The following is a 20995-nucleotide window of genomic DNA, read 5'->3' on the forward strand; positions in this document are numbered from 1 at the left end:
ACTAGCTGTAGTCAGACAAGCAGCATTATGACCAAGTATTCCAAGAGATATTGACCAAATAGGCATTAAGTGTTCATATGACCAAAATGAGTGTGGAAGAGCTTCAGTAGACCAATTCCAGAGTCAGAAGCCAGAGGTATGGAGAGGACTAAGAAGTCTTTAGTTGATTCAGACAGGTGAATTGATCTATCAATTCATTTCATGAGCATAGGATGGCATTTGCCACTGTATTCTGAAATAGAGGCTACTGTGCTTGATAACAAGTACTCAAGCATTGTTCCTCTAAGTTCAGGGTCTAGCTGCACCACTTTTGGCAGCCATGTTCCCAAGATGGAGAGAAGTTTTTGGAAAAGAATTTCATGTTAATTTAATAAAAAGGAAATTCCTGTTAAAAATAACAAAAATAGATTCTTTTTTCGAAGGAAGGAAACAAAATAGGTTTTTATTGAAAAAATTACTTCAAGGCTTGCATCTTGGAAGGATAAGCTTTTTAGTTTCGACGGTAGAATCACCTTGATTAAGTCAGTGTTGACAGCTCTTCCATCATACTCTATGTCAGTCTTCAAATTTCCTCGCAGGGTGGTGATTAAAATTGACCAGCTAAGAAGGACTCTTGTGGAAAGGCATTGATTATATATCCAGCTTAAACTGCCTTGTGCATTGGATTGTGTGTGCAGGGACAAGAAAGGAAGAGGGTTCGGCGTTAAGAACATTAGTAATCTTAACTCATCCCTATTGGCTAAATGGGCATGGAAGCTTATTTAAAAATGCTTACTATACAAAATAGATTCAACAAATGGCCATAGGCCATATGCTGCAAATCACATTTTCTTTTTACTGCATATGGATTCGATACAAAGACGGCAACCCTTGAAGGTACGCCTACATGTATAAAGAGACTAATGAAATTTTAATCATTATATTAAACATGCTTAACAAATTTCAGTTTTTCTTGTTGCAACTTAAGGCGAATTAGATAATTGAGATCATAGTACCAAGAATCCTTTCTTAGCAATTGTTAGATCAAAATAACGATTAGTATATTAAGGCTAAGTCATCAACAATTGGGTTTTGATTATAGTTACCGAAGCACTGGTTTTAAGATTTTATGATCCAGAGTTTAAATCTTGAGCCTTGCTCGAAAAGAAAATTTAATGATCTCATTCCGTCTATTTTTGGCGCAGACCTGGTCTCCCAATTATTGGGAGACCTACTCTCCTTATTATTGGGTAACCAAAATAACTACCGAGCTTTACTATTTGCGAAGCCTAACTGCATAGGACTGCATCCAACTGAAGCCCCTCTTCTTCAGTGACCAGAGGAGTTTACATGAAGATGACAGAAAGCTCAACCTGTAATCTTTGTACAGATATTTTTACTGTCCAAGCTCCAATATCACCACAAGTTAGAATGAAGAATAACACATTCTTAAATAGCATTGTTGTATAAGAAACCTCGTTCTTCAGGACCGATAACAGGATGTGGTTTAGGTCTTCTACCACCTCCACTGTCACTGTTATTGTACAAGAAAGTCATGCAAGATATGTTTATGTGCATCATATGACCGAGGACAGAAAAGTGGTCATGAACAAGGACAGCTGAGAAGTATAGGATTCCTCCAAGCATGAGAGGTTAGCTTATGTGAAATAGCTCTCCGAGGATTATGTAGTATTATAACATCCACCAACTAATGGACATGTGAAATTGATGCAAGGCAATTATAAAGTCGGCAACTATGAACCATGGAAATGGCCATTGTCGGGAATTCCAACCTTAAATTCTCTCAACTGTCTTCTCCTCAAAATAATTCACTCAACTTTGTCAAACTTTGAATCTGAAGGGGGCATACTTTAGTTTGGCGGCAACTCTTATAGAAGCCATAATCCCAATAGGATCGACCCTCTACGACTTTGTGAAATTATGATGCCAATATCCAAGGCCTATTATTGTTGTGGATCTTGCAATATTACTGATAGACTTCTCTTTGTTCCAATAAATGATCGATGAAGGGTTCGTTTGTGAGAACCCGTGCATGCGTGTGTTTAATCCCACATCGGTTATTCGCTGGATAAATCTTGAGTACTTATACAGGATCAAGGAACTCAAATAATATCTTCTAGTTAGTCATTTTGGGTAAGATCTTGGGTTGTTACAAATGGTATCAGAATGAACCCGGCTCATAACTTATGTAGACTAGGGGACACTGCAGCACAGATCCATTGGAGCTAATCACAGGCCGATCGCAGTGCTTGCGATTAGATTTGTATGAATTTGAACCCTTAGCCTAATGAGGACGCCAGGGCTTAAATGGAGGGAGTATGTGAAGATCCGTGCGGTCGTGTATTTGGTCTAACATCAGTTATTCGCTGGGTAGATCTTGGATACCTATATAGAATGAAGAAACCCAAATAATAGTTTTCAACTAGCTATTTTAGGTAAGGTCCTAGGTTGTTACAAATGATATTAGAGTGGACATGCCCATAACCTATGTGGATTAGGGAACACTGCAATACGGATCCATTAGGGCTGACCACGGGCCAATTGTGGTGTTTATGATTAGATTTGAATGGATTTGAACCCTTAGCCTCACAAGAACGTCAGAGCTTGAACGGAGGGAGTATGTGAGGACTCGTGCAGGCGTGCATTTAGTCTCACATCGGTTATTTGTTAGATAGATCTTGGATAATTATACAGAATCAAGGAACTCAAATAATATCTTCCGGTTAGCCATTTTAGGTAAGGTTCTGAGTTATTACATCATTGTTACCATAATATTGAATAGACAATCACTGGAAAAGCTATCACCTGTTCATTCGCTCGCTGCCATTAGTCCTCAGAAAGCTTGCCAACCTGCATTCTTTAATAGAATACTTCATGCAACATCTCAGGAGAAATATATATTTGATCCTTCTTGTGAGCCGACAAAGCAACAGTAGCCTAAGAAGTCTCTGGTAACATTTATCATTTCAATGTGACCTGTTATGCCATTGGATGCAGCGGAGTGGCTAATAGGATGACAACCACAAGCATATTGAAGCATCTAAGTTGACAGATCAAAAGATTGGAAGTCCATCCCTACATGAACATGGATTGAGTCAACAGGCGGACAGCATATGAACGGATGAATGCAACAATGGTGATTTGAAGATTGATGGATGATGTTGCTAAAATTGGGATTGCAGTGATTTGGGGTTGTCCTTGATTCGAATGAAGGTTTGGACCAATCAGAAGTTCTTTTGTACTAATGTTGTAAGAGTAACAAATCTAACTTTATCAATGATGTTTCCCTCTTCACTTATTAATTATTTTGAGCTGGTTCTCCCTCTCCATTTTTTTTAAAAAAAACCTTCATAAATGTTGCAAGGCTAAAACATTTAGCACTAAAATTATGCCACCGGTGTATACTCATTACAGAGGATTGCGTCACCTCCCATTCAATTCCGTCCTTTTCAGTTCAGATGCTTGATATCATTTCTCATTTACTGATCCCTTCTGGTGCACAACTATTCTGTTGGATGGTGTATCTGAAAGATATATGATATGATACAAGCTGAACTTTCTAATTACAATGTGATATATCTCTCCTTGCACTATAACTATATTTCGGCTTATTTATGATCATCTGCATTGTGAATCATTAATCAGATAGAAACGTTCGACGATTTTGCAAGTTCCTATCTCTATCAATCAATAGTAAGTAGGTATTGTGTCAACCACTGGAGAACAAATTAACATAGGTTCTTTCCATTTGCTTTGATACCGAAAGGTCTATTCAAGCTTTCTGGTGGGAAGAGGCCTACATGCAATTCATTTATCTAATTACTCAGGGTGATATCCTAAGCCTAGCTTTTCTCTTTCTTTCTTTCTTTTTGTTCTTTTGTTCATGAACTTCACATCTCCAATATTATTGTCATGTACATTTGCCAGGGACCTGAAGGAAACAAAATGATGATCTTCCAATAAGCACATATATGAAACAATTTAGTTGATCTTTGTTAGTGTCTGGGAACTCCAGTCATCCACTTCATTGGCCTCTGTATCCAAGTTTCATTGGAATTCAAAGGGCTCATGGGTTTGAGCTCGTTATTTTTCTTAATTTTCTTTCTTTATCGAGAAAAATTCATCATTACCTACCGTTTGAATAAATTTCTATAAGGCTCTGATAAGGCTCTGATAAAGTATTATCCCCAAAGACAGAATTTGTAACTCAAGATTTAATCACTTCTTTACTTCATTTAGTTTGTAGGGTGATATTTTCACAGTCTACAAATGGACATTCTGCAATCCAATCTTTGGAGTTATTTTTCAAAGTATTTGATATAAGTAATTTCTCTCTCTCTCTCTCTCTCTCCACACACAAAAAAGGGGAAACTTATATCATTTAAAAACAAGATCACTAAAGCATCCAAAATTATTAAAACAGAAGAAGAGTTCTCAAACAGTGGGACGAATCGATAAAAAGAGTTCAACTTGATTAGGATAAAACCAACTTAAATTTGTGGTGCACCTACCTTTTTCAGTTAAAAAATAAATAAAAGTAAGGCAACTTCTCAAAGGTTCACATGCTGTATGGGAGTTAAGAGGAAGAAGTTGACATCCGTCCAATATTATTTTATTGATGACTTGCTTAATTTGTTGGTCAAACTGGTAGTTACAAGAACATGGCTAACGCCACCGGCGTTTGGTCTCAACCTCCTCGAATAAATAAAAGGCCCGGCCTTCAATTGGCTCAATGCCTTCATTTGATGGTGATAGTCTCCAATCTGATTTAACAAACCCAACTATCTCAGGCAAGGTTTGCGGGGAGTGTGGAGGGATTGCCAAGGGTATAAAGGATATTCAAAAACTTGATAATCCAATCCAATTATTTTTCAGGAATTGGATAGATTTAAATTAAGTTTTTCATCTCTTTATCGGGTCAAAGTTGGATTTTATATATAAAGGCCAATATTTTGTTGGATTGAACTTGGATGTACCTATATTCGAACTTGGAAACTCGATAACCTAATATGTACATATGGACTTTACATAAAGAATGTAAATATAGGAATATAAATAGAATTGGCTCTTTGTATTAATTCCTTCTCTTTATATTTGAATTTGCAACTTTTTTCTAATGTATGTTCAAAGTCCCAACCAATACTTAGTTTTTAACATTTCGATTAAACTAAAATTAAGTCCGTTTCAAAAATGTTTGATCATTTACTTTCCACATTGTGCTCCTTTTCCATCGCAATATGCTCCTTTTTATTGTACGTAAAGAAATATTGTGATAAGAGGCTTTTCAATGTTGGAATTGTTAATCCTTGGCTATACGAGACCCTTTTAAATCTCTTTTCTACATATTTGCATATATATATATATATATATATATATATATATATATATATATATATATATATATATATATATATATATATATATATATATATATATATATTACCTTCATTATGCTAGAGATTTTTTTTTTGGTACATATTATTTTAGATATTTTCCAACAGAACCCATATTAGCTATCCACAGCAACGATGAAATATTTATTATATTTCTTCATATATCTTTCTTCATAGCCTTTTGTAGCTTCTTACTTGTAATCTACTTGTGCACTTCAAGATTGTTGTCATTAGATTCATGCTTCTTACAATCACCATAGCTAGGATTAAGATATAAATTCAAGCTCAAATTTGACAACAATAGCATTTAGATAGCTCATTTTTTAAAAGCTTTAAAAAATCAGATAGGCAGAAGTATGGATAAAATTACAGAAAAATTCTATTATGTTTAGTGAAAGATAACTTAGAATTCTATTGAAGAATTTCTAAATTAAAAGAAACAATTAATAAGAAAAAATGTAAGAATAAAAATCCTTATATGCAATTAATCTATAAAATGAAAGATTATTTGAAAACCTAAAAAATGATGAAAGATATTTCATCTCAAAACTTCTTGGGAGAAGACCTAAGATCTTATGATTGTGCATAGAGGATGGGATGCTGGTTCAAGAATTTCCTTTCACAAAAATTTTCTTGTCATGCATTAGCTGAAAAGAGACCATTCTAGTAGTCCAGCTCCAAAAACTTTAATTTGTGTGAAATTTCAAAAGTGAGAGAGAAGAATTTTAGACCACAAGCCGAGATTCACGTTGGGTGAAATAAAAAAGCCAGTGGCAGCTGACCTTGGCGATGTCATCCGGTACCAACCACCAACTACCAGCTCTCATGTCCCCATTCCATATACTTCCAATGCAACAACGGCAGAAATATCAGACCAACTTGGCAGAGAAATGGGACTAGGGGTAGAGTTGGAGACCCCCCACCACCGCATGAATAAGTGGTAGTGATAGGCCAAAAGAGGCTGCCTTCATTTATTTTTCAAGTCTACAAAACTAACATCTTCACCTACTTTTAATCACATTAAAGCCGAAGTATGCACATCTGGTGGTTGGAAGAGTTTAATTAGCACTCGCATGTGATAACATCAATCCACTAAACCATGTTTCTTTTATTTATGAAGATAGTGTAACATTTCATGCAACAAATTAAGCTGTTTTTGAGGAAGTTGCATGTCATACAACAGACCAAGTTGTTAGAAGTTTCTTCCAAAAATTTTTGATGATATAACCCAATGTTTTTTTTCCTCTTTTTTTCTCTTTTCCTTTTTTTGTGTGTGTATTTGTGTGTGTTAGAGCTTCTAGCTATCAAGTTGCAGAGGACTCAATATAGGCCTTTTGCTGGGTCGGACCTACCGGGGGACTCTAATGGTAATGACAGCGGCCAGCACACCAGCATTCTCACATCCAGTGAGCCGACCAGGAAAAGTTGAACACGACCTTTACCATGTTCGAGATTAGAGCTCAGGTTTCCTGATAACTTTTGCGAGGTGCTAATGGGTGCCTCAGTCCTTCGTTTGGCTGGAGCTTTTAAGTGGCTTGAGTGACCATATGACTCCACAAAATTTCTGAAAACATGCTGAGAAGCTAAATTAACGTGCAAATTAATTAACAACCAATATCTAGGCAGAATGTGGTTATACTTCATTAGAGTATTTGTCATATTCTGTGCTTCTGTAGCATTGCTCTAAATGAAAGGAGGAAAACAAAAGGAAGAACATTTGCTCACCACAACAATGTTTTTGTTTCATTTCTCCATTTAAACTTAGAAAAGCTGACGCATTTATCTTACCTGAGAGAGTGATTAGTGAAAATTAAAATAGACAATACTGTAAATTTTAGGAATTATGCACTTGACATTTGATAGAAAATGACTGATCAACTAATTAATAACACTTTTTCACACAACATGAAAAGTGCACTGCCGATCCGATCCATGCATTTCTGGTTGCTTCTCTGAAGACTTGTCAAAAAGGTAGCAGTGAATGTCACTAATTACGTGGCGTCCTGTCAACCAGGTCATCGCCAAGAACCCAAAAAAAACGACGTGCTGTAGTGGCAAATTGATCTACGATAACATGCTTCACGCATCTATATTAGTAGCAGAAATTTGAGTAACCATGTTCACATGCGTTCACTCTTTCAAAGAAGAATACATTTGCGTAAGAATATGTCCTTGACCTTCGAATATCAAACATCAAATTGTATACTCATTTCCTATGCACACAGGACAAAAGAAAGAGAAAACGATTATAAAGGTGTTTTATATCATATGTTCACATACCAATTTGCTCAATTAATTGGAACATGGCTTTCCTCAATTTATATATGTAGCTAGACTCCTTCAACTCCTTTAGGAAAACTTTGTAAATTTCATTTTGATTGCATGAGATCAGCAGTAAGGTACATATCTGTCTATTTGCTGAGTGGCCTTATAGGTTTCATGGAAGCCCTTCTCTCCTACCTGAATTTACCTTGAGTAGTAGATATTTGAAACACATTTAATTTCTAAGAGATGGATATATTTGAAACAACATAATACATATATCTATCCTCATTCTTATAGACCAACTTGAAATCCACTACAGTTTTTTATCCCAGGGGAACTAAGTTCAATTCATGTTGCTAATTCTTGCTAGAATGATCCCAAGTGGTCCTAAAATCTCCATGAAGCTATTAACATATCACCAACCTGCCAACATCCATACTCCACAGCACGACAAACTCTGACCGTCTCCCAACCCCCTCCTCCTTTTATCTCCTACGCTCTTTTTTTCTTTATTTGAGATTCGGTTACCTACCCAAAACACCTCACATGCTCTCCCCCACACTACCCTACGTGACAAAAGAAAAGACTCTGATCAGATGCTCAAAACAGTACCATACCATCCTCTTCCCTTCGCACCAACCTTATCACTTTTGCCTCCTTTTGGATCACATCCACAATTGAATTACTTTTTTTTAAAAAAAAAGAAAAGGAGAACTAGAATATGGAATCCGAGAACATTGTCACTCTTCTCTATTGGTAAAAGTTTGAATACAAACTATTTTATGTGTTGCCCCTCTTCCAAAGGTCTGTAGTATCTAAGAACATGTTGGCCAGAATTTGTTTGGCAGCTACAAGATTCACTTCTTTGGAACCCCAAATGGTAACACAAGCAAATGGTTTGTGCGTAAGGTGGCGCTGAAGTTGGTGTTGCTGCCTCCGCTGCTGTGGGTGGCATCAAGACCTCGGATGAAGTCGATGGCTTCGAACAAGGGTTATAAGGAAGGCTGATGGAGAGATCAAGGTTGAGGTCTAGGCATCGGTACTCTTCGTCTCTGTCGATGATGATGCCTCCGCTGTGCCCATCCTCGGTGGTTGAGTCGGTCAGCTTTGAGGCTGCCTCGGCCGTCATGGTGACCAATTGTGGCTGGCTGGAGGTGTTGCATTGGTTACCCCCGCTTAGAGGACGGTGGGTCTGTGGGTCGAGACCGCGGCTGATGAGCTTGCGCTTGATGTGGGTATTCCAGTAGTTCTTGATCTCGTTATCTGTCCGACCAGGCAACCGACCGGCTATTATAGACCATCTGCAATGTTAAAATGATGGCTAATCACCAACTACAACAATATCAACCCCAACGAAGCAGCAAAGGAAAGTTTATGATCATGTAAAAATTAGAATATGGATTATAAAGAGGAAGAGGTGCGCGTAAAAAGAGGAGGAGGAGGAGGTGTGTACTTGTTTCCAAGCATGCCATGGAGTTTGATGATGACCTCGTCCTCCTCCTCGGTAAAGTTGCCTCGCTTGAGGTCCGGCCGGAGATAGTTTATCCATCGAAGGCGGCAGCTCTTGCCGCATCGAAGCAAGCCTATATATAGGCAAAAGCATCAAAAAAGAAATTATAAAACATTAGTAGCATAGAGTTATTATTGAAATGTAGTCTCCTCATATGGACTTCTTTCAATGGCTCTCGATGGTGGGATTGAAGAGTATTTACGTATTACATACCTGCGGCTTTCGGGAGGGTTCGCCAGCAGCCTTCGCCATGGGCCTTGATGTAGGCGATGAGGCGCTGGTCCTCTTCCTTAGTCCATGCACCCTTGTTGGTGTGAGCCTTCTCGCAGCAAGGAGACCTGCCCATAGCGAAGGGAGAGATGAAGGGGGTGGTGTTTAGTTTAGTTTAGCTCTGTTGGTGAAGTTGGGATTGGAAGAGGAGTGGAAGGTGGGGAGAGGGGTGGGGGATAAGGAGTAGTATTTATGAGAGGAAGGGAGGTTGTAAGGAGCAGCACCCCCTCCAATTGACTCGATCCGTTTGGGCCATTTGACCGGGTTTGTGCGAGAATTTCGAGTGGTTTACATGGCCGCACAGAACCAGAGTTTGGTAGGTAGCTCTACTTTTACGTGAGGTGTTTCCCCACACACTGTTTCAATCTCTCACATCTCCACCGACAGTTTTGCACCTCACTGTCTCCCCACCTTTAGGATTCTAGAAGTCCTAGCTTTTGTTTGTGTGCAAGTGAGAGATGTCCTAGATACTAACCAAGCTTGAGGGGGGGGGGGGGAGGACCTAATCTGGTTGGTGACCAATCTTTCCACACTCCCGTCTTTTTCCTTTGTCATGGAATAATTTGGTCTTAGTTTAACTATAGATATATTCTTTTAACAAAAAAAAATCTATTCAAACCAGAAAGAATGAAAGAAAAAACTCTGTATCTATGTGTATATATATATAATATATGCTTAGTTACTGTATATGATTCTTCCTGACCATGGGAACAGCCCAAGGATTGGTGAGGGAAGGAATATAGATTCCTTTGAAATCCAAAACACATGCCTGGTAGGACAAAAGTTCAGCCTCCTGTACTTTCGTCACATGCATGCTTTGTTGATAATTGTGGAATTCATAAGCCCATGATGTTGGATCCACTCAGCACCACGTCATAAAGCTGAAAAATATTCTCTGCATTGAATGTTATGTTGTTACTGTTATCTGTGCTTTGGTTGGACTACGCTTGCATGACCCATTGGGTCTTTATTCTACCATGCTATGCATGACCCATTGGACATGCACATATCTGGACGAATATTGTCAAGAATTGATACGAGCAGGTCAGTTGTTTAAAGACCACCTGAAAAGATTTAAATTTTGGTTACTGATGGCTGATGTAATATGTGTCGATTATGACAGTTAGCATGCTGAAGTTTTGTTTTGACAGAAGTTATAGCTAATTCTTTTTCGTAAAGAAAAGGAGACAAGAAAGAGAAAAAAAAATCATTGCACTCTAACACTCTAATCACTTCGAAACAAGCTTTATTTACTCAAGCTTTCCTTCCCAGGGACTAACACCCGCCAAGACTTCAGCACACTCATAGGTTTCCTCGGTGCCTCCATGATTCTCCCCTTCGGACTCCTGAAGACCCTCCTATTGTATCCCAGCCCTTTCAGGAAAAAAAAAAATCGTGCATGTTGTTTAGTTAGTTTATTTCCTTCTTAGGATTTCAAAAAAAGAAACAGAAATTAAACAAAAAGAATACCAAATGGGCCCTGAGATTTTTGTTCATTTCATTTTTCATTCCATTGTTGGATTGGATGATCCGAGGTGGAAAGCATATCACACAAACCATGCTTTCCAATTGATTTGCATGCCCAACATTTGTATTTACAAACTATTAATTGGTATATAATTATACTTATGTATTACAGCTCAGAATCATGCACAATTTTGCCTATTATAGTATATACGATATTGGATATCATAACGGTCATATATTGCATACACAATCTTGGTATATCAACTCAGATCAATCTCCAAAAATCATGGGATCTTATTGTCATATTCAAATTTAGTATTTGTCTCAAATTATAGAATTTTGTTATTGTATTATACTATATCTGGTTCCTAATATGTTTTCCATAGTCATGAGATTTTATTGTTGTATTTTACTATATCTGAGGGTCAACTTGTATATAAAGCACGTCAGTGCTATTAACAGCACAAGCAATTCAAATCATATTTCCAATACAAATTTTTCATGGTATTAGAATAGGTTTTTTTTTATCAGTCAACCTCTCTTTCTTGTTCTCCTATCATCTTTCGGTATTTGTTTTTTGTGGCCCTCTATTCTCCATTTGATAATCATGGTCTATTCTACTATTATTTTCAATCCTAGTGCTGATATAACGTCACCATTCTTTCTCCACCACTTAGATAACTCAGACATGGTCCTGGTCTTTCAAGTTCTCACCGGTGACAATTATCCTCTATGAAGGCGTGCTATGATAATTGCTCTCTTAGCCAAAAATAAAATTAATTTTTATTAATGACTCGCTTAAGAAGCTGAACAAAAAGTTCAGCAATACTTGATGCATGGCAATATTGCAATACCATGGTGCTTTTCTGGATTTGGAACGCAGTCTGAAAAGATCTTGTGAGTAGCATAGACTATTTTAAAACTACAAAGAGGCATAGAATGATCTGAAAGAGCACTTTTCTCAAAGTAAGGCTGCCCAAATTTATCGTATCAAGTGAAATATCTCAATGCATATTCAAGATCAATTTTATGTTGGCTCTTATTTTACCACTCAAAGCATATTGGGATGAAATCAATGATCTATGTCCACTTCCTACTTGCATCTACGGTGCAATGAAAGAGTTGAATTGAATCTCTTAAAATGAAAAGGCTTTCAATTTCTTATGGGGCTCAATGACTTCTTTTCAACCGTTCAAAGCCAAATACTCACAATGGAGCCACTACCTACACAAGTAAATTTTTTTTTTCTGATTTTGCAAAATGAGAAACAGAAGGCATTGCAAGTCAAACTAATGCAATCTCTTGAAGGCATTGCCACGGCTACTTCAAGTTTTGACAAGCATGATTCTAGTCACTCCAGTAACCAATGAGGAGGTCGTGGTGGTCATGGCAATCAAGGACGACCATACTATGATTACTGCAATAATCTTGGTCACACACATGATACTTGTTATAAATTATATGGTTACCCGAACCACCATGGAGGAACCAAAGCCACTACCCTGCTGTAAATCATGTTGCCAATAGTAAAAATTCTCTTGGCCCATCTATTATGCTCCAGCTTATGCCAGAGTAGTATATCCAATTGCTATCCAAATTAAACATCAACAAAACCACCACTTTCATCAACATAACAGGTATTCCTTCCAACTCACAACCTATGTCATAAATAATTGACACAGACGCTTCTGACCACATGGTCTCCTGCTCTAATCCTTTTTTATTACTTAAACCTTTACCAACTCGTTAATCCATTAAACTACCTACTGAAGATACAGTTTAAATAATCCAAATTAAAATGTCCCCTTCTCGTGAGTTAAAAAATAAAAATATTTTTTACGTACCCACTTTTAGTTTAAATTTACTATTTATTAGCAAGTTTACTAAAACACCTTATTGTGTTGCCATCTTATTTTCTGACTTCTGTATTTTTTAGGACCTATCAATAAGGAAGTTGATTGGTTTGGATAAAGAAAAGGATGGTCTTTACTACTACAAGGTCTAGTTTCTCCTACTTCTACAACTTATTGTACCTAGTTGAATCTTTGGCATAATCGTTTGGGTCATCCGCCGACTCTAATATTAAAAGGTTTAGCCTGAGATATTTCTATCCCTCTTTCTACTTTTTAAAATAAAATAGATTATTGTACTCTTTGTCCTCTAGCCAAACAAACTAGAATTTCTTTTCTTACAAATACTTCTAATGCTTCTTCCATTTTTGAACTTATTCATATTGATATTTGAAGAGCTTATTCTATTCCATCTCATACTGTGACACATTATTTTGTAATAATTATTAATGATTTTTTGCGCTGCACATGAATTTTTCTCATGACATTCAAATATGAAATATTTTATTTGCTTAAGAAATTTATTGCTTTTGTAAACAACCAATTTTCCCGTAAAATTAAAATAGTTAGAAGTGATAATAGGATGGAATTCATGGATCATCAATTGCAAACTTATCTTAATTCTTTAAGAATTATTCATCAAACATTTTGTGTTGGCACGCCACAGCAAAATAGTATAGTTGAGTGCAAATATAGACAACTCCTTAAAGTAGCTTGAGCATTACGTTTTCAAGCCAACCTACCAATCCAATTTTGGGGTGAGTATATTTTAACTGCAGCTTATCTTATTAACCAACTTTTTCCTCCTATTTTAGGTGGTAAATCTCCTCATAAAATACTTTTTGATAAAAAAACTCTCTTACCACTATTTACGTATCTTCAAATGTCTTTGTTTTGCTCATATTCAAGTCAAAAATAAATTTGGACCTCGTGCATATAAGTGCATTTTTGCAGAATATCCTTGTAACAACTCAGGACCTCACCCAAAATGGCTAGCCGGAAGGTATTATTTGTATTCCTTGATCCTGTATAAGTACCCAAGATCTACTCAGCGAATAACCGATGTGGGACTAAACACATGTCCGCACGGGTCCTCACATACTCCCTCCGTTCAAGCCCTGACGTCCTCGTCAAGCTAAGGGTTCAAATCTATTCAAATCTAATCACAAACATCACGATTGGCCTGTGGTTAACCCCAATGGATCCGTACTGTACGTAGTGTCCCCTAGTCCACATAGGTTATGGACCGGGTCCGCTCTGATACCATTTGTAATAACCCAGGACCTCACCTAAAATGGCTAGCCGGAAGTTATTATTTGGGTTCCTTGATCCTGTATAAGTACCTAAGATCTACCCAGCGAATAACCGATGTGGGACTAAACACACGCCCGCACGGGTCCTCACAATCCCTATGGCCAAAAAGGCTACCGCTTGTATGACCTACTTGAGAAAAAATATTCACTAGTAGGGATGTTATTTTCTATGAACCAATTTTTTCATTTGCCAACACATCTAATATTTTCTTTTCTTCCTAATCACCAATTCTTCCTCACATTACTGGTAATGGTGGCTAACCAATCCTATCTACTCATTCCATTGATCTTCCATCTTCACCTACTCGGACTTCTTCCACTTCTAATCAAGATTCCATCGAACCAGTTGATCCTTCTAAAATATCCATCGATCCACTTCTAAAATGCTCCACAAGGATCTGATGTCCTCTCCAATGGCTTCAAGATTTTCAGTGCCCAAGTTTCATTCTTTTCTTATCCATACCAAAACAACCTCATGACAAATACTAAGTATCCACTCTAGCTCTCACCGTACTTTTCTAGCTTCTATTTTCTATTCTTAGGAATCCAAGTCTTTTTCCTTAGCAATGAAACATGCGTACTGGCGTGATGCTATGGCCGATAAAATTAAGGCCTTATAGTTTAAAGACACTTGAATCGAGATGCCACTTCCAGGCTAACATGCTATTGGATGCAAATGGGTATATAAGATCAAATACAAGTCCGATGTAGCATTAAATGGTATAAAGCAAGATTTGTTGCTAAAGGCTACACTCAAGCTGAAGATCAAAATTACCATAAAATATTTGCTCCTTCTTTTCTTTCCATTTCATCTTCTTTCCTTTCTTTCTTTCCTTTTTTTGCCTCTTCTCTTTTTTGCTTTCTTTTTATTTCTCTTTCCTTCACTTTTTTCCTTCCCTTTGTTCTTCTTTCCTTCATTTCTTTCTTTTCTCTTTCTATTATTAATTCTTTTCTTTTTTTCTTTTTTTCTCCTTTTTTTTCTTACCTTCCTCTTCTTTCTTTACTTTCTTTTGTTTTTTTATTTTTCTGCTCCCTTTTATTTTTCCTTTTCTTCTGCTTTCTTTATTTTCTTTTTTTGCTTTCCTTTTCTTCTATTTTCCTTTCTTTTTTTCTTTCCTTTTCTTCTACTTTCCTTTCTCTCTTTCATGTTTTGTCTATTTCATTTTTTCAGTTTTTATTCCTCTTTCCTTCATTTTTGTTTCTTTCCTTTTATTCTTTTGTCCTTCATTTATTTCTTTCCTTTATAATTCTTTCCTTTCTTTCTTTCCTGTTTTGTCTATTTCATTTTTTCAGTTTTTATTCCTCTTTCCTTCATTTTTGTTTCTTTCCTTTTATTCTTGTGTCCTTCATTTATTACTTTCCTTTTATGCTTCTTTTCGACATTTCTTTTTTCCTTTTATGCTTATTTCCATTATTTCTTTCTTCCCTTTTTAGTCTTCTTTCCTTCATTTATTTCATTCCTTTCTTTTCTTTCTTTCGTTTTTTTATTTTTCTTTTCACTTTTCTCTTTCCTTTTCTTCTTCTTTCTTTATTTTCTTTTTTTTCTTTCCTTTTCTTCTTCTTTTCTTTCTTCTTTTCTTTCCTTTTTTTTCTTCTTTCCTTCCATTTTGCTTTTCTTTTCTTCTTCTTTCCATTTCTCTCTTTCCTTTTTGGCTTTTTTCATTTTTTCTTTCTTTTTATTCCTCTTGCCTTCATTTGTTTCTTTCCTTTTATTCTTATGTCCTTTATTTCTTTCTTTCATTTATAATTCTTTTCTTTATTTATTACTTTCCTTTTATGTCAACATTTCTTTTTTTCCCTTTGATGCTTATTTCCATTATTTCTTTCTTTCCTTTTTAGTCTTCTTTCCTTCATTTATTTCATTCCTTATTTTTCTTTCTTTTCCTTTCTTTATTCCCTTTTTTTCTTCCTTTCTTTCTTTCTTTTTTTTATCCTTCCTTCAATTATTTCTTTGTTTTCTTTTATTCTTCTTTCTTTAATTTTTTTTCTCATTTCCTTCCTTTCTTCCTTTTCTTTTCCTTCTCTTTCCTTTTTTTTTCCTTTCCTTTTATTATTCTTTCCATCTTTTCTTTCTTTTTTCTTCTTCCTTTTTCTTAATTTATTTCTTTTTCTTCTTTTTTTTTCCATTTCTTTCTTTCCTTCTCTTTTTTTCATTGTTGTCTTTCTTTTTGTTCTTCTTTTCTTCATTTCTTTTTTTTCTTTTCTTCTCTTTCCATTTTCCTTCATTTTTTTCTTTCCTTTTATTCTTCTTTCCTTCATTTTTTTTTCTTTTCTTTTTATATTTTTAATTCTTTTCTTTTTTTCTCCTCTTTTTTTTTTCTTTCCTTCCTCTTCTTTCTTTTCTTTCTTTCTTTCTTTTCTCTTTCCTTTTCTTCTTCTTTCTTTATTTTCTTTTTTCTTTCCTTTTTTTCTTCTTTCCTTGTCTTCTTTCCTTACATTTCTTCTTCTTTCCTTTTTTGCCTCTTTCAATTTTTCTTTCTTTTTATTCCTCTTTCCTTCATTTTTTTCTTTTATTCTTCTTTCCTTCATTTCTTTCTTTTCTTTATAATTCTTTCCTTTATTTGTTACTTTCCTTTTATGCTTCTTTTCGACAATTCATTTTTTCCATTTATGCTTATTTCTATTATTTCTTTCTTTTCTTGTTAGTCTTTTTCCTTCATTTCTTTCTTTTCTCTTTCTATTTTTAATTCTTTTTTTTTCTCCTTTTTTTTTCTTTCCTTCCTCTTCTTTCTTTTTTTATTTTTCTTCTCCCTCTCTCTCTTTTCTCTTTCCTTTTCTTCTTCTTTCTTTATTTTCTTTTTTCTTTTCTTTTTTTCTTCTTTCCTTTCTTTTTTTCTTTCCTTGTCTTCTTTCCTTCCATTTCTTCTTCTTCTTTCCTGTTTTGCCTCATTAATTTTTTCTTTCTTTTTATTCCTCTTTCCTTCATTTTTTTTCTTTTATTCTTCTTTCCTTCATTTCTTTCTTTTATTTATAATTCTTTCCTTTATTTATTACTTTCCTTTTGTTTTTCTTTTCGACAATTCATTTTTTCCATTTATGCTTATTTCTATTATTTCTTTCTTTTCTTATTAGTCTTCCTTCCTTCATTTATTTCTTTCCTTTTTTTTCATTCTTTTCCTTTTCTCTATTCCCTTTTTACCTTCTTTCCTTTGTTTCCTTCTTTTTTTATTTTTCCTTCATTTATTTCTTTGTTTTCTTTTATTTTTCTTTTTTTAATTTTTTTTCTCATTTCCTTCCTTTCTTCCTTTTCTTTTCCTTTTCTTTCATTTTTTTTCTTTTCTTTTATTATTCTTTACATCTTTTCTTTCTTTCCTTTTTTCTTCTTTCTTTTTCTTAATTTATTTCTTTTTCTTCTTTTTTTTTTCATTTCTTCTTTCCTTCTCTCTTTTCTTTCATTTCTTTCTTTCCTTTTGTTCTTCTTTTCTTCATTTCTTTTTTTATTTTTTTCTTCTTTATTTTTCTTTTTTTATTTCCTTGTGTTGTTTTTTTCTTCCTTTCTTTTTTTATTCTTTCCTTTATTTTTGTTCTTTTCTTTTCTTTTCTTCTTCTTCCCTTTTATTTCTTTATTTCATTTTCTTCTTCTTACCTACATTATTTTCTTTCCTTATCTTCTCGTTCCTTTTATTTTCTTTATTCTTTGTTCTTATTCTTTTCTTACTTTATTTCTTTCCTTTTCCTCTTGTTTCTTTGCTTTCTTTTTTTCTTCTTTTTCTCATCTTTTGTTCCTTTCGTTCTTTTAATTCTTCTTTCTTTCATTTCTTTCCTTTTTTTCCTTCTTCCCTTTTTTTTCTTTGTTTCCTTTTTTCTACTTTATTTTCTTTCTTTCTCTTCTTTTAATTTTCTTTCTTTCCTTCTATTCTTCTTTCTTTAATATTTTTTTTCTTTCCTTATTTCTTCTTCCCTTTCCTTTATATGTCCATTTTCTCTTTCCTTCCTTCCTTTCTTCATGTCTTTTTATTCTTTTTATTTATTTTTTTACCTTTTTTTTTTCTCTTTTTCCTTTTCCTTTCTTTATTCCCTTTTCTTCTTCTTTCCTTCCTTTTTTTCTTTTCTTTTTTGTTCGTTCCTTTATTTCTTTGTTTCCTTTTCTTCTTCTTCCTTTTCATTTATTTATTGCTTATTCTTCTCTTTCCTTCATTTTTTATTTCCTTTTCTTTTTTGCTTTATTTCCTTTTTCTTCTTCTTTCTTTCCTTTCTTTTTTTTTGCTTTTTGCTTTTTTTCCTTTATTTCTTCCTTTCCTTTGATTGTTCTCTTTTCTTCTTCTTTCATTCATTTCTTTATTTCCTTGTTTTCCTTCTTTTCTTTTTTTTTTTCTTCGTTGTCCTTTTCTTTTCTTCCTTTCTTTTCTTTTTCTTCTTCTTTCCTCACATAGATTGGTATTTTATATAGAGTAAAATATCGTAATATTATTTAAAAGATTTTATTACCAAATAGTAATTATACACAGTATCACTATATGTTACACTCTTTCAAATATTTTTATAATAGTATAAACAACTTACAATATGACATCTTTATCTAACTCTTAATTTCAAATTTACAATTCACCATCCTCCATTTACTTTCTTATGTTCAATAGTATTTATCTATACTTGCCCCCCTACAATTCTTATAAGATCTTAATAATATTTAGACATAAAAGAATATTTGTAATTTATTTTTTTATTTGAAGAAAGCATATTATTGACTATGCACCACTTCATTCTCAAGAGAGAAGTCCATTTTTGAACAGCCTTGGGAGAGGATAGACCTAAAAATAACCCTAATAATATTTGTATATAACTTATTTCATAAAACAAGACTCAAAATTCAGGTTTAATAAAAAAATATTATGTAGGAATGTCATCCTTGAAAAATGCTTCATTTATACACATAGACCTACATCAATTTTTTTAATACAGAAAATAGAGTAAGGATAAATTTAGAGAGAGTTGTTTAATTATATCGATAATGGATCTAAAATGGTAGTTTAGTTTTGCCTCTAAAAAGAACTCACTGATGGACTTACTTTAAATTGATCATTTGATTTATTAAAAATAATAAACAATTATAGAGATTTTGCTATATATGTCAAGGAGTTCACAAAAATTGAAATCTTCATAATGAAACCAAAGTTTCGGTCATACAAAGTTTGCTTAATACTTTAAATTATTAAAGATTGCAACTATCAATATAATAATTCTTGGAATAACAAATAATATATTTTAAACTACTTAATATAATTCTTGGTGAACAAATGTTCTTGATTAGAAAAATGTTTGCATACTATAGGTCGAGCAAGACTTCACAAATTATATTTTTATGCAAAAATATTTTGAACATCTATAAACTTCAAATGGATATTCTGAAGCTTTATTGGTTATGTAAACGTACATAAAATATTTTTAGACATCCATAAATCTCAAAACAATCCTCAAAAATAAAAAATTAAAAAAGTCAAAGAATGTTATATTGAAACCAAATTGCTATGTACTTATGTAATGAGTATCAGTATGGTACAATTTGGTACCATTCCTTATAGTACAATATCCAATATTAAAGCTTTAGACCTTGGGTCTAATATTATAATATTATATAGATGTGAATTGATAATTTATCTAGTATATAACCTATAGTTTTTCCTTTAACACTCATTTCTTATAAAAATTATTAATTATAACCAAGGCTAAGTTTTTAATGAATAGTTTTGAGAGTACAAAAAAAAATTGAGCTTTTAAAATAAAAATATAGCTTTTCTCTTAAAATAAAATAATAATATATCTAATTGAGATATATAACTAATACTAGCCTAGTTAGAACCTAAATCAAAACCTAAATTGTACCAGATCTATTTGATTGGTGTCTTAAAAGAGAATATGTTGTTGACCTGCCACTTTTCAGGGGCAATGTGAATGGAAGTTGTGGAGTTATATTCTAGGTTGACAATTTATCCTGTCATGAGAGGTCTACAAAACTTTCACCTGGTCGAGGTTTCATTAACAGTGAGCCATCCTAACATTCTTGTTAAATTACAAATAACTTTATTTATTTGTCTTCCACTAAACTATAGTCTCCACAAAGAACTGTCTTCTCGTCATTAAACTGAGTTAGGTATATCTATTAATGGAGAATATAGGTCCAACTTCTAAAGCTAGACCCCCACTTGCAAAAGATTGGACCCTGCTATTCCTTAGGAAAAATACAAGTGGGTTACCTGCAGAAAGATGGCAGGTATTTGTCCGTAGATATACAAGGCGTGAGGGCAACTTTTGTCAAACAAAGAGGATATCCCACTTTTATGTTGGAGATATCAAAGGAGAAGACAAAGAGTATTCATAATACAGAATATTTCAGAGTTGCTACAGCAGAGCTCTCTAACGAAAATTGGGAGGGGTTCTTTCAAAAACAGAGTCTGTTGTTTATACAGCAGTAGTGACTGATGGACTACTCATATCTTTCATAGAGAACTGAACAGCCTTTCATAAAGAACTGAACAAACTCAACACTTAAATGACACTGTCTAAGAAACAACCGGAGATGAGACACATACAGAGATATTTTTTGATACATCAGAATATTCATTACAACAAAGGAGTGCATTACATTTCAACACTCCCCCTTAATGCACTTTCTTTACAACTCCAATCAGCTCTCTAAGATAAAAGAACTTCTCTTGGGTGAGGGGCTTGGTAAATATGTCTGCTAGTTGATCTCCAGTTCTACAATATGTTCCAGTTGAATTTCTTGTTTTTCTATTACTTCTCTGATAAAGTGATACTTTATGGCAATATGCTTGGTACGATCATGACTGACTGGATTGTTTGCAATGGCAATAGCTGATTTATAATCACAGTTCAAGGTTGTTCCTTCTTCTTATTTTTCTCTAATATCTTCAAGGATCTTTCGCTGCTATATTGCTTGTGTTGTTGCTTTTGCTACAGCAACAT

At 34.2% G+C, this 20995-nt stretch overlaps 1 protein-coding gene across 1 annotated transcript; it reads right to left on the reverse strand.

Annotated features, from left to right (window-relative positions):
- Positions 1 to 8378: 8378 nt before the first annotated feature.
- LOC103702644 (myb-related protein 308-like) lies at positions 8379 to 9625 on the reverse strand. Its single transcript, XM_008785154.6, has 3 exons — positions 9382 to 9625; positions 9112 to 9241; positions 8379 to 8959 (listed from the first exon to the last, which is right to left on the reverse strand). Exons 1-3 carry the CDS (start codon positions 9512 to 9514, stop codon positions 8434 to 8436), a joined length of 789 nt encoding a protein of 262 aa, XP_008783376.2. The 5' UTR covers positions 9515 to 9625; the 3' UTR covers positions 8379 to 8433.
- Positions 9626 to 20995: the final 11370 nt, after the last annotated feature.

Source organism: Phoenix dactylifera, chromosome 2, assembly GCF_051530095.1.
Source record: "Phoenix dactylifera cultivar Ajwa chromosome 2, Ajwa_hap1_PhDact_Kaust_v1.1, whole genome shotgun sequence".
NCBI classification, from domain to species: domain Eukaryota; kingdom Viridiplantae; phylum Streptophyta; class Magnoliopsida; order Arecales; family Arecaceae; genus Phoenix; species Phoenix dactylifera.

Excerpts from the sequence above, each read along its gene's own strand:
- LOC103702644 (XM_008785154.6), bottom strand. The coding sequence starts at position 9,514 with ATGGGCAGGTCTCCTTGCTGCGAGAAGGCTCACACCAACAAGGGTGCA. Across the intron at positions 9,242-9,381 it reads AACCCTCCCGAAAGCCGCAG|GCTTGCTTCGATGCGGCAAG; the intron begins GTATGTAATACG and ends GCCTATATATAG. Across the intron at positions 8,960-9,111 it reads CATGGCATGCTTGGAAACAA|ATGGTCTATAATAGCCGGTC; the intron begins GTACACACCTCC and ends TTAACATTGCAG.